The sequence below is a fragment of the Scardinius erythrophthalmus genome (genome assembly GCF_964197995.2).
Source record: "Scardinius erythrophthalmus genome assembly, chromosome: 24".
NCBI lineage: Eukaryota > Metazoa > Chordata > Actinopteri > Cypriniformes > Leuciscidae > Scardinius > Scardinius erythrophthalmus.
Window position 1 is genome coordinate 17,464,587 of NC_138244.1, and position 12,106 is coordinate 17,476,692.

At 33.5% G+C, this 12,106-nt stretch overlaps 3 protein-coding genes across 3 annotated transcripts in view; all 3 read left to right on the forward strand.

Moving 5' to 3' along the window:
• Positions 1 to 1,580: 1,580 nt before the first annotated feature.
• Positions 1,581 to 5,177, forward strand: LOC308684599 (kunitz-type serine protease inhibitor A-like; the record flags this gene model as incomplete). The annotated part of the gene is given in 5 exon segments (XM_081355864.1): positions 1,581 to 1,653; positions 4,525 to 4,704; positions 4,707 to 4,718; positions 4,877 to 5,053; positions 5,146 to 5,177. Coding segments are annotated over 5 exon segments (474 nt in total).
• Positions 5,178 to 5,696: 519 nt separating this feature from the next.
• On the forward strand, positions 5,697 to 8,718 carry LOC308684927 (boophilin-H2; the record flags this gene model as incomplete). The annotated part of the gene is made up of 6 exons (XM_081356302.1): positions 5,697 to 5,769; positions 7,371 to 7,565; positions 7,761 to 7,937; positions 8,020 to 8,064; positions 8,149 to 8,224; positions 8,332 to 8,718. The coding sequence occupies 6 exons, from the start codon at positions 5,697 to 5,699 to the stop codon at positions 8,459 to 8,461; spliced, it is 696 nt and encodes a 231-aa protein (XP_081212428.1). The 3' UTR covers positions 8,462 to 8,718.
• Positions 8,719 to 9,675: 957 nt separating this feature from the next.
• usp3 (ubiquitin specific peptidase 3) overlaps positions 9,676 to 12,106 on the forward strand; it is a 19,153-nt gene continuing 16,722 nt past the window's right edge. Inside the window, exon 1 of the mRNA XM_081356281.1 lies at positions 9,676 to 10,202. Coding sequence (XP_081212407.1) covers positions 10,112 to 10,202 — 91 coding nt within the window. The 5' untranslated portion in view covers positions 9,676 to 10,111. The remainder of the gene's footprint in view (positions 10,203 to 12,106) is intronic.

Sequence of the window (12,106 nt, forward strand, 5' to 3'; positions counted from 1 at the left end):
TATGCTTTTATAATAAATTGTCTATCTATCTATCTATCTATCTATCTATCTATCTATCTATCTATCTATCTATCTATCTATCTATCTATCTATCTATCTATCTATCTATCTATCTATCTATCTATCTATCTATCTATCTATCTATCTATCTATCTATCTATCTATCTATCTATCTATCGTAATAATGTATGATTTGCAAAAATGAAAACTGCTGCTTCTGTGTAGATGAGAGAATCAAAGTGCATTCGCGTTGTGCACACGCTTCCCCGGGGAGCGCAAGTGTATTTCTTAATTAACCAACGTGCTTCTGTGGAGGGAAAAGCGCGCTTTGTGCGGGTGCAAAATAGGAATGATACATGCGTCGGTGTACAAAGTCAATTGCGCTGGGTGCAAGATAGGGCCCATTGTCTTTTACAAACGGCTGGTATGGACTACGATGAGCTTCTTCCCGGGTTGGTGACATCACAAAGCCTAAAAATTACATAAACCCCGCCCCTGAAACATGCAACAAAGTGGGTGAGGCCATGTTGGGCTGCTTAGAAGAGGAAGAGTTATTGTCGCTGTTTTTCACACACATGAAAAAGTTTGTCCTATGGCTAACAAACTTAGAGAGGGTAAAATTTATTTTACTGTTCCTGAACATTATAACCTCAACGTTCGCACAAAAGCTTCTCCTAAAAGACGTAGCCATTCCTATTTTGTCGGGACAATCTGTTGTTTATGGATCACAACTTGTAAGTGTGTCTTATTTGTAGTTGTGTTTTCTATTAACAGTACAAATTATAAACTTTATGTAGTTGCTATGATAGCTATGATGTAAACGAAGGGCAAAGCTTTGCCCTACTATACTGTAACTAACATTACAGTGAGCTAAAATTCTAAAATGATGTTGTGATTGATAACTGTTTGTATTACCATAGTTTTCTGACAAATATGATTAAATGGTGGATAACATCAAATCTATAAGAAAAAAACAAAACATACCCCTGTGAAATATGTGCTTGCAAAGTCCGTGCTTGAAATCCGTTCAGCACAATCCTCTTGTTCGTTAACATTGTCAGGGTCTGAATCAGGCTTGAAATGGTTTGAAATTTAAGCCATCTGACATCTGAGTAGAGCTCGCGGTTATGAATGGGACATGACATTTCCCGAACACGCGCTAAGTGCTGCCAATTACAACACACTGGGCCAGCTAACCAATCACAGCACATTTCGTATTTCGGAAGGAGGGGCTTCGTCGAAAACGACGCGTTCAACCAGACTGGGGAGAGAGGAGCTGTAATAATGTAAAATATGTGAAAATATGCATTTTTTGAACAATCAAGCATGAAAACATATTACAGTACACACCAAAAACAAAATCAACACTTCGTTAAAGGGCATAGGATCCCTTTAACTAAATGCCATAATACTTTCATTTTACTTAGCGCTGTCCAATCGACTTATTGGAAATCATACTTATTTCCTCCTCTAAGTTTTATTGCTCTTTAGACAGTACAAAGATCAAATAATCTATTGTCTGATCATAACTTGATCAAACATTCATGTACACCAGCGTTCACACAACTCTGTGGTTCACTATGAGGGAACTTGGCATCATTTTATTCCTTTTTGCTCTGAACCACAACATTCAGGCCCAAACTCAGAAACCAGGTAAGTGTTGTTATTGTAAAATGTAGATAAATAAAACACAAAGGTTAATTAATGAATTTGCTAACAGGGTTTATGTCTGGTTTGATCTTATAATAACTTGTTCTGTTTGTCACTGTGTTTTAGACCAGTAGAATAGTAATAACCCTGTAAACCACTTGGCAGTGGCACATGCAAACTCATTGAAATTGGCAGTTAAATGTTTGTGTTTAGGTATGATTGCAAATCAGTAAACAGTACAAACAGAAAGTGAAGCCATTGTCTTAGGTTTCTAGGCTACAATTAGTCACTTGTTACCCAAGTGTAAAGATGATACAAAGGGCAACTTTTTGGGCAATGTTGCTGGGCAATGTTGCTGGGCAATGTTGCCGTCAACGGGCAACCAGATGAGACACAGGGCCCACGACCGATCTAAATTATCCAGATATAAATGTATTTCCCATTTTCAATGGGAAAGTGCCCAAGCAACAACCGCTCAGCAAGATTGCCCAGCAACATTGTTCCAAAAGTTGCCCTGTGTATCATCACCTTTAAACGCTAGTAATCGTTAACATATGGAGAAGATTCCAACAAAATTTCAGAGATTTAGTGACCCTTTAAAGTCCCACTGTGCTAAAAAATCAAGTTTTTAATGTTGTTTATATGTCTATATGGTGTTTTTAATATACTTTAAGACAAACCATCTGCAAATTCATAAGTCAACACCATTGCTGAGTATTTTCTCCTTAAAACTGCAGTGAACCAAAGACAGTCTCAAAATCGCGGTTTGAAATCGCTGGTTTTTCTGACGTCACAAACTACCTTGTAACCAATCAGGTCAACGTGTGATCGACAACGAGTGAATCTCTGTGCTGGTGTGAGTGAGTGGAGGCGGGGCTAATTTGCAATTATGAAACATCAGGATATTTGTTGATCCAGAGTCTTGATGAAAAAGCTTTAATAGTTCAAATTCAAAACCTGATATAAGATGAAGAATTTTAAGAACTGTGTAAAAAAAAAAACCCAACTGTGTAAGAAAACCTTTACCGGACAACAAATGGCTTTGATTGCCAGAATAATTATGTAAAAATACAGTAAAATGTAAACAACTTTACAGAACAACCTGTACATTTTAAAGTTTAAAACGTTTAAAATGTTGTAATTTACAAACAATAAATAAATAAATAAATAAATAAAATAGTAAATCCAACAGTCCTTTTCTGCTGAATAAGCATAACCACACTGCAACTAAAATCTGTTTTGATCCTTTAACATATACTGACAACCACCATAATAACACAGGTGGTAAAGAGAAAACCACACGACGAATCAAAGTTCATCACAAGATGAAGTAAATACTAATATATAGAAGGTGCAAGCAGTGTCATTTACACACAAATACAAAACACCATCATGGTAACACTAAAATAATGCAATAAACGTTCATGTAGAAACATAAAACCCTAATTTATGTAACTTATTACAAAACTAATAAGAAGTCAATAATTGTATCTCTTAAAACTCATCTTTGATCACCAAAATTACAAAGTTAAAAAATTTTTCCTTCAAAAAAATTGCTTGAATGTAACTTGTTACCCTTGCTTCATTTAGTTTACGCGGTTCTATGAATATGCAAATTAGCCCCGCCTCCACTCACTCACATCAGCACAGAGATTCACTCGTTGTCGATCATACGTTGACATGATTGGTTACAAGGTAGTTTGTGACGTAAGAAACACCAGCGATTTCAAACCGCGATTTTGAGACTGTCTTTGGTTCACTGCAGTTTTAAAGAGAAAATACTCAGCAATGGTGTTGACTTATGAATTTGCACATGGTTTGTCTTAACTCATATTAAAAACATCACATAGACATATAAACAACATTAAAAGCTTGATTTTCACCACAGGGGGACTTTAAATGAAAGACCATCAAATATAGAGTGTCACACAGGGAATGTCAATTTACATTTTTCACTGTATAGTATAGTTTATATTTTACTTATAAAAATGCCACATTTAAAATTATATGAAATGCCCTGAAAGATCTATTATAGTTTTTAACCATATAGTAAGAGAACAAACTGTTAAGTTTAACCAATTAACAGGAAGCATTTTTACAGTTAAAATCGCAATTTCTACAGAGTGAATTTCAGAATTGGGCAAAGTCTCTGTAAAATAGTGATCTATGACATTGGTTTAAGTTGAATATCAAATATTTTGTGTCTATTTGTTAATAGGGGGTTTGTGGACACATTTATGTTTTCAGATTTGTGGAGTAAAGTTATAGTTTTTATTTTGAAGTAACTGACCATTTAAAAAAATATTATTAATAATAAGAATCATATCAAAAGTCATTTATACATTATAAAAGTGGGGCTTCTTACCCCAGGTGACCAAATTTCCCCAGTAGTGGGGTAAGATAGTCTCTTTGAATAATTTTACATTTTGTATAACAACTAAATTAGCAAATGTTCCTATTTATTACCTATAATAACACATTGGATCATGCATCATCATCCTGCACATGCTAAACTTAATCTAAATATGTTCAAATTTAAAAGCAAATGCACTGTTCTTAGGGGGGGCATACTTTATCCTGAAAAACAGTAAGAATTACACAAAAAAAATTACATTTCCGATAAAAATTGACAAATTAAAAAAAAAAAACATATCTATACAGATGATTGTGGTGTCATTTCTGTAGTTGTGTGGACTGTCTAGTTAAAAATAACATTCAAGATACAAAACTCATTCTCTTGACATAATTTCCATGGATGATCTGGCATAATGTAGGATGTGTAGTGTAGATTTTACAACATTTTAATTGAGGACCTCGGACAGAGATATAATACAGTACAAATCACTCTCCTTATTCATTTTTCTCCAAATCTAGATGCCTGCAGTCTGAAACCAGATGAAGGAACGGGTTCAGCTGATCCTGTGGTTTATATGTACTACGATGAAGAAAAAGACAGTTGTCATCCATTCCGGTACAAAGGGGAGGGTGGAAATGCAAACCGTTTCATTATAGAGAAGCAGTGCATGAGAAACTGTTCTCGCAGAGCTGAAGAGCTGTTCCTATAGACGGTAATCTTTCTTCTCACATTCGTCTGCAATAATGCAGCATAAATTGTTTTTGCATAAAACAGATTTTCATTTAGCCTACTGACTCATTCTTAAGTCAAACATCTTTGACTTAAGAAAATACTGCCACCCTGTGGTATTTATTTTTTATTTTTTTGCAGAACGCAAAGCTTGCCATCTTCCAAAAGAAGTAGGGGAATGTTTTGGTCACTATCTGCGGTATTACTACAGTCCTGAACTTCACACATGCACGTCTTTCTTCTGGACCGGATGTGTGGGAAACGGAAACCGATTCCTCTCTGCTGACCGGTGCAATGCCACGTGTTTCAATGCAGCAGGTACGTGTGGTGTGAAATTAAACTTATAATAGTGATTTTACCCAGAGATCTATATGCAAAAAAACATAATTAATGTACATTTGTTTGATTAGATCAAGGCCACGAGGACTCAGTTGGTAAGTGAAACTTGAATATGATGTTTTCAACTCATTCAACTAATTTATCCACCGATATTAATTCAATTAATTCATTATCCCATCAGGAATTATCTGGGGTGTTGCACTTGGTCTTATTGGTGTCATTATTTTCACTGTGGTGATTGTCTTTGCTGTCAAGAAGAAGTCTTCCCACAGCCAGGTGTCATATGAGCAGTGCAAAACAAGTCAACCATTTTACATAAACTTGTCAATATACACCTAATAATGTCCAATCAATTATGTCTTCTGCTATATCTGTAAGTGAACTTATTTCAAATTCTGCAAAACAATAAAGTTTCATTTGACGCTATAAGCTATAAGTCTCTGTTATCAAGTTATTTGACAGAAATCATACTGTGAATCTACAGTAACATTAGCATTGTCCCCTCCTCAACATTTATTGCTCTTATCTCAAGGAAGTACAAAGTGCAAAGCATCCTCCCCTCACTGATTATTATTCGCAAACGTTCATCTACACCAGTCTTCACACAACTATGTGGTGCACTATGAGGGAACTTGGCATTATTTTGTTAATTTTTGCTCTGAACCACAACATTCAGGCCCAAACTCAGAAACCAGGTAAGAGGGTTTTTTTTAAACACAGAAAGGTAAAGATATTAATTTGTGTTGTGAGTTATAATAAGGTTTATGGGTTTGGTCTTTGTTTTTAACTCATTACTTGAAAAAACGAATGTTGAAAATACAATTCTCAAGGTTGTATCGTGTATTCTGTGTGATGAAATGTAATGAAAGTAAAGTGAAGATATATAAGCATGAGCAAAGGTTCCGTCTATGAAGCTCCGTCACACCTAGAAAACGAAGGTTTGTTGAGACAAACCTTGGATTATTGCTTAAAAAGCCCTAAAAAATGTTTTTACCTATAAACGTCTACTTAATTTTTTTTAAACATCTTTATATTTAACAAATTAACTTTTATTATATGGCCGAACACTTAGTTCGAATTTGTTTGAATTGTAAATCAGCAAATTCCACTTCCTGTAATTTCTATGCAACTTCCTGTGGGGCGTGGCCAATTCAATTCAAATCCACACTCAATGGAACAACTGAAAAGTAGTGCAGTGAATTGGCATTCTGTTTGTTTTTTAACGGAATTTGCATAATATTTACAAGAAGAATCAGTCGCATAAAAAATTGGGAATAAAAATGAAAGGTTAATGGAATTACAAAAACATAAGTCATCTAAAGCTGTACACACAAAACATAACCAGAATACATACAAACAGATTAGAACGGGCAAGTTTTAACAGACTTCACGCATAAAACGTGTGTAAACTTACAACACTGGGCATTGCAATTGATTATATTAATGAGAACAAGAAAATTTATGTTTGTGTTTGTTTACAATTGCAAATTTACGTGGACTTACAACTACACATCTGATACAAGAGAATATTTTTAACTGTACAAACAGGCACAAATAAAACCATTGTGCCAGGTTTTTGTAGGCCACAGTCAAGGTTGTCCAGGTTTAAAATGTGAGTAATTGTTAACACGAAAGTGTCTTAAAAAATAAATAAAATATGACAACATTTACAACCGTCATAAAAACTAGGTGTGGACTGTATCCAGACTAGTTACACATTACTCATTCAAGATACAAAGATCACTCCCATTTCCATGGTTGTTCCGACCAAGTTAGCAGAATGTACAACAAGATATCATGGCAATTCATTCACTATTCATAACTATTTTACTAATTGGTGGCTAAATCGTATGATCTCATTTGTATAAAGGCCCGTTCAAACTAAGAACGATAACGATAAAAAAGAATAGCACAACACAACTATAACAATAATGGCACAGACTACGACATTGTGATAGTCAATCAGAATGCATCCTGCTTTAAAGAGATAGTTCACCTAAAAATTTAATTTTGTCATTTACACAACCTCATGTTGTTCCAAACCTGTATGAGTTTCTTTGTTTTGCTGAACACAAAAGAATATATTTTGAAGAATGTTGGTCACCAGACAGTTGACTATTGACTTCCATAGTATTTTTTTTTCTATATGAAAGTCAATGGGGTCCGTCAACTGCCTCGCTGGTCACATTCTTCAAAATATCTTCTTTTGTGTTCACATAGTGGGGGTTAAATAGTGCTTTACAAGATCTTGGACAAGAACCTACTCCTCCTTTCTTTATTTTTTCTCCAAATCTAGATGCCTGCAGTCTGAAACCAGATGAAGGAACGGGTTCAGCTGATCCTGTGGTTTATATGTACTACGATAAAGAAAAAGACAGTTGTCATCCATTCCGGTACAAAGGGGAGGGTGGAAATGCAAACCGTTTCATTATAGAGAGGCAGTGCATGAGAAACTGTTCTCGCAGAGCTGAAGAGCTGTTCCCTATAGACGGTAATCTTTCTTCTCACATTCATCTGCAATAATGCAACATAAATCGTTTTGTGTGAAATGCATTGTGATTAATTCATTCATTTGTTGTCATTTGTGTACCAACTACAATGATACTTAATGCGTAACATTTTTTTGCTGAAGGAAATACTGCCACCCTGTGGCAAAAACGGAATTTTATTTTTTGTTGTTATGCAGAACGCAAAGCTTGCCATCTTCCAAAAGAAGTAGGGGAATGTTTTGGTCACTATCTGCGGTATTACTACAGTCCTGAACTTCACACATGCACGTCTTTCTTCTGGACCGGATGTGTGGGAAACGGAAACCGATTCCTCTCTGCTGACCGGTGCAATGCCACGTGTTTCAATGCAGCAGGTACGTGTGGTGTGAAATGAAACTTATAATAGTGATTTTACCCAAAGATCTATATGCAGAAATTGTACATTTGTTTGAATAGATGTAGGCCACGAGGACCATTCAGGTGAATCAGATGTACCAGTTGGTAAGTGAAACTCGAATAGCCTATGATGTTTTCAACTCATTCAACTCATTTATCCACTGATATTATTTCTTATTATCCCATCAGGAATTATCCTGGGCGTTGTGTTTGGTCTTCTTGGTGCCATTATTCTCATTGTGGTGATTGTCTTTGCTTTCAAGAAGTATGTCATTACAGTACATTTTTGTTTGTTTTAGGCCATATTATCTGTTACTTCACTTTTTCAGTATTTACGCTGGAATTTCTATCATTCATTTTTTTATTTTCTAGGCCTAGCTCGAAGAAACGTCAGAAGAAAGATGGGAAGTCAGCAGAGCAGCCGCTGAAAGAGCAGGCCATTGAGATGGGAGGAGGGGAAGCACAGCCAGCCACTGCTGAAATCTCTACAATCGAAACTTGAAATCTCCCAACTTACATTTTAAACCACAAATGTATATTGTAACTTTTGCCCATTTTTTTTTTTTTTTTTTTTTTGGTAAAGTGATTTTTTTTTAAGAAGCAAAGGCTTGACTTTAAAAAAAGGGCAAATAACATTTCTGTTGCTTATTTACTTGTACTTTATACTTGTGTCTTCTATGTTTGGAAGCTTCTAATTTACATTGTTTTATATGTCCATCAAACTGGTCATATCACAATAAAATTTTTAAGTAGAAATGGCTGTATGGTCTTACAAATGGTTTAAAATGTAAAACGAGAATATCAGTGTATTGCGATAAAGCGGCGGCTGGAGGCTCTCATAGGGTACAGGAAAAGATAGTGTAAAAAGTGAAAATAAAGAGTTACCATTTATAGAAAAAATTGTATTATTGTTAGCCATAGTTTTATGTTTCTCTTCAGAAATAAAACAAAATGAAATATGAAATATGAAAAAAAAAAGTTAACATTAACAGAATTTAAGTATATAGTCATAGTTTCTCTTAGTAAAATAAATTACATTTATTTAGAAAAAGAAATAAAATAAATTGCGATACAATAATAATTAAATGTTAACATTTACAGAATTAATTTTATTAAATTGTTAGCCACAGATGAAATACATAAATACATTGCGATAATAAATATGGAAAAAATAAAAATAAACAACATTTAAGGAATTAATTCTATTGTTAGCCACGGTTCAATGTTTCTCGTCAGAAGTAAAATGAAAAACTATAACATTAAAATAAATAATATAAAAATGAATGTAAAATGAAAATAAATTAATAAATAAAAAATTACATTCATAGAAATTATGTTATATTGTTAGCCATGTTTTTACATTTCTCTACAGAAATAATGTTAATTTATTAAATGAAATAAATTAATTTAATAAATGAAATAAAAATGAAATAAATAAATGTAATAATAAAAATAATAATATTTAATATTTACAGAATTTATTTTATTATACTGTTAGTCATACTTTCATAAAATAAAATAAATAAGTTAACATTTACATACTTTATTTTATTACACATTAAAGATTCAAAAGATTAAAATAAATAAATAAAATATTTTTTATTTAGTTTTATTTTTTTCTTCAGGATTATATATAATTGTAATGAGAAAAAGTTTGAAAACACCTGCAGTAAAATATTGTTTTGTAAATTAGTTACACTTTCTCACTTATCATCCACTATGACAAATCTCTTAATTCTCTCTCATCATCACTGCTCTCCCTATGACCCTGGATCTGAATTAAATCATGCCTTTTCTCGATTAACACATTCTTGTGTATACATCCCATCAAAGTAAAAGTAAAGGTTGAAGATTGTCAAGTACGCTCCCTATTTAGACTGTATTTCTGCTGTCTAGATAGGGAGCTCAGCGGGGTTTTGAGACAGCCCGAGTCTATGCATGCATGTCTGCCCTCTTTAACCATAACAACACTGTCTTCACTTAGCAGAGCAACATCACTGCTAACACATCTGTACGTTTAGGAATCTACATACTGATTCTCGGAAAAACATTTTGTGGCTTTTAAACATACACGTTTAGAATTTAAACACAGAAATCGTGCAGCAGAGGACAGACTGTGTTAGCTAGTGCTTAAGCTAGCACACACAGGCTCATGGAGTGCCCTCACCTCAACTCCAGTGTCTGTATGACGGTGGACCCGAGCCGCTTCCCCAACGGTTCCCCTTCCTCATGGTGCTGTTCTGGTGAGTTAAATGCGAATAAAAATGAATATTCACTAATAATCACTAACAATTCAGTCCGTTTCCTGTGAAATAGCTCGAGCTAGCCGAGCCGGCTAGTGCTTTATTGCTCACAGCAGCTCGCGCTAGGAGACTTTTGTGTGTGTTTTTTAAAACAAATATAACTGAAATTCGAAGAAAACCATAATTTTACACTATAATAATATGATGTGAAATGTTCATATTTCGTAATTTTACTCATTTTTACCCCCAAACTAAGTAGTTTAGCTTCACACAGCACACAAACTCGCTAAAACTTGCTAAGCGCAAAGCTTATTGTTCTATGAACACATTTTATGGTCAATGTTTTGTTTTTCGATAATATTAAACGGTTGTCACAGTTCTCTCCTTTTTATACAGAAATGTTATGTTGTCCTTTGCGTCAGAAAGTTGAGTGAGACAGCTTTGGCTTTTTAATCTTTGATTGGGTTTCAATTTGTCATTTGCTTTATGTCGAGCTGTTTATTTAATATAAGTTACAGACCTGCTGATGCACAGTAAATTATTAATATTGGTCTTTATGCATTATTGTGAAGAAAAATTGAGCAGTCTAGATGCAGACCTTGAAATCAAAATAAACCGGAAATAACATCTGCAAACGTTTTTACAACATTAGTGTAATGCTAATGCATTCATGGCCTTAAATGAGTGCTTAAATGTGTAAAAGGATCAAAACAGTGAAATTTAAGAGGATCTAAATTTACAACTTTTCTATCTTCTCACCTTCGTTTTGGGTTTGGTCAGTTGCTGTTTGTAGGAAAGTATTAAAAGTGGCATTTGGGCCAGTAAGGGCCAGTTTGCTGGAAAATGTTCCCGAGGACATTAGAGGAAACCATTAAAGGTTGGAGAGACCTTTACAGTAAACCATTAAGTCTTATGGCAACGAACTTGTGTAAAGAAAAGAAGTGTGGGATCTAGCGTTCAATGATTTTCACCAGAATCATATAGATTTTAAATATACCAAATAAAAACAAAATGTAAAAATAGGTGTATTAGAGGGTTTATTTCTGGGGGTGCATACATACAATTTTGGCCGATAATTGTTTTTTATATCATGGACAATATAAATATTTTTGAAAAAAGTCTCTTTTGCTTCTGCATTTCTTTGTTCAAAAATATAGTAAAATATTATCAATTTCTTATATATATATATATATATATATATATATATATATATATAAAATTTATTCTTGTGATGGAAAAGCTTAGTTTGTAGCAGCTATTTCCTCAGTCATCAGTCGCATGATCCTTCAGAAATCATTCTAATATGCTGATTTAATGCTCAAGAAACACGTCTTATCAATAGAAAACGTTATTATAAATGGCTTTACTGTCACTTTTGAGCAGTTTTTAATGTGTCCTTTCTGAACAAAAGTGTAAATTTCTTTCTTTTGGACCCCAAACTTTTAGTAGGCTAAAATTTGACTATTTTGAGATTTTTGACATGGATATATCTGATAAGTATCAATGCAGAAACATTTCTTTGTTTAAAATGTTTTGTAGTGAATATAAACAACTAGTAAATGCTGTGTACATCATGCACATAATATACTTTAATATGTATATACATTCATGTGTAGTATATATATATATATATATATATATATATATATATATATATATATATATATATATATATATATATATATATATATATATATATATATATATACATATATATATACACACTCACAGTCAACATTTGAAGTTATACATGAATTTTGAACAATATCCGTTCTTGCCTTAGGACAACTTTGATGAACTTTTTTGATCCACTTCAAATGTTGACTAATGTATTAGCATATATATATATATATATATATATATTGTGTAGATGTTTATTTTGGCCATCTTCCTCTGTAGATGTC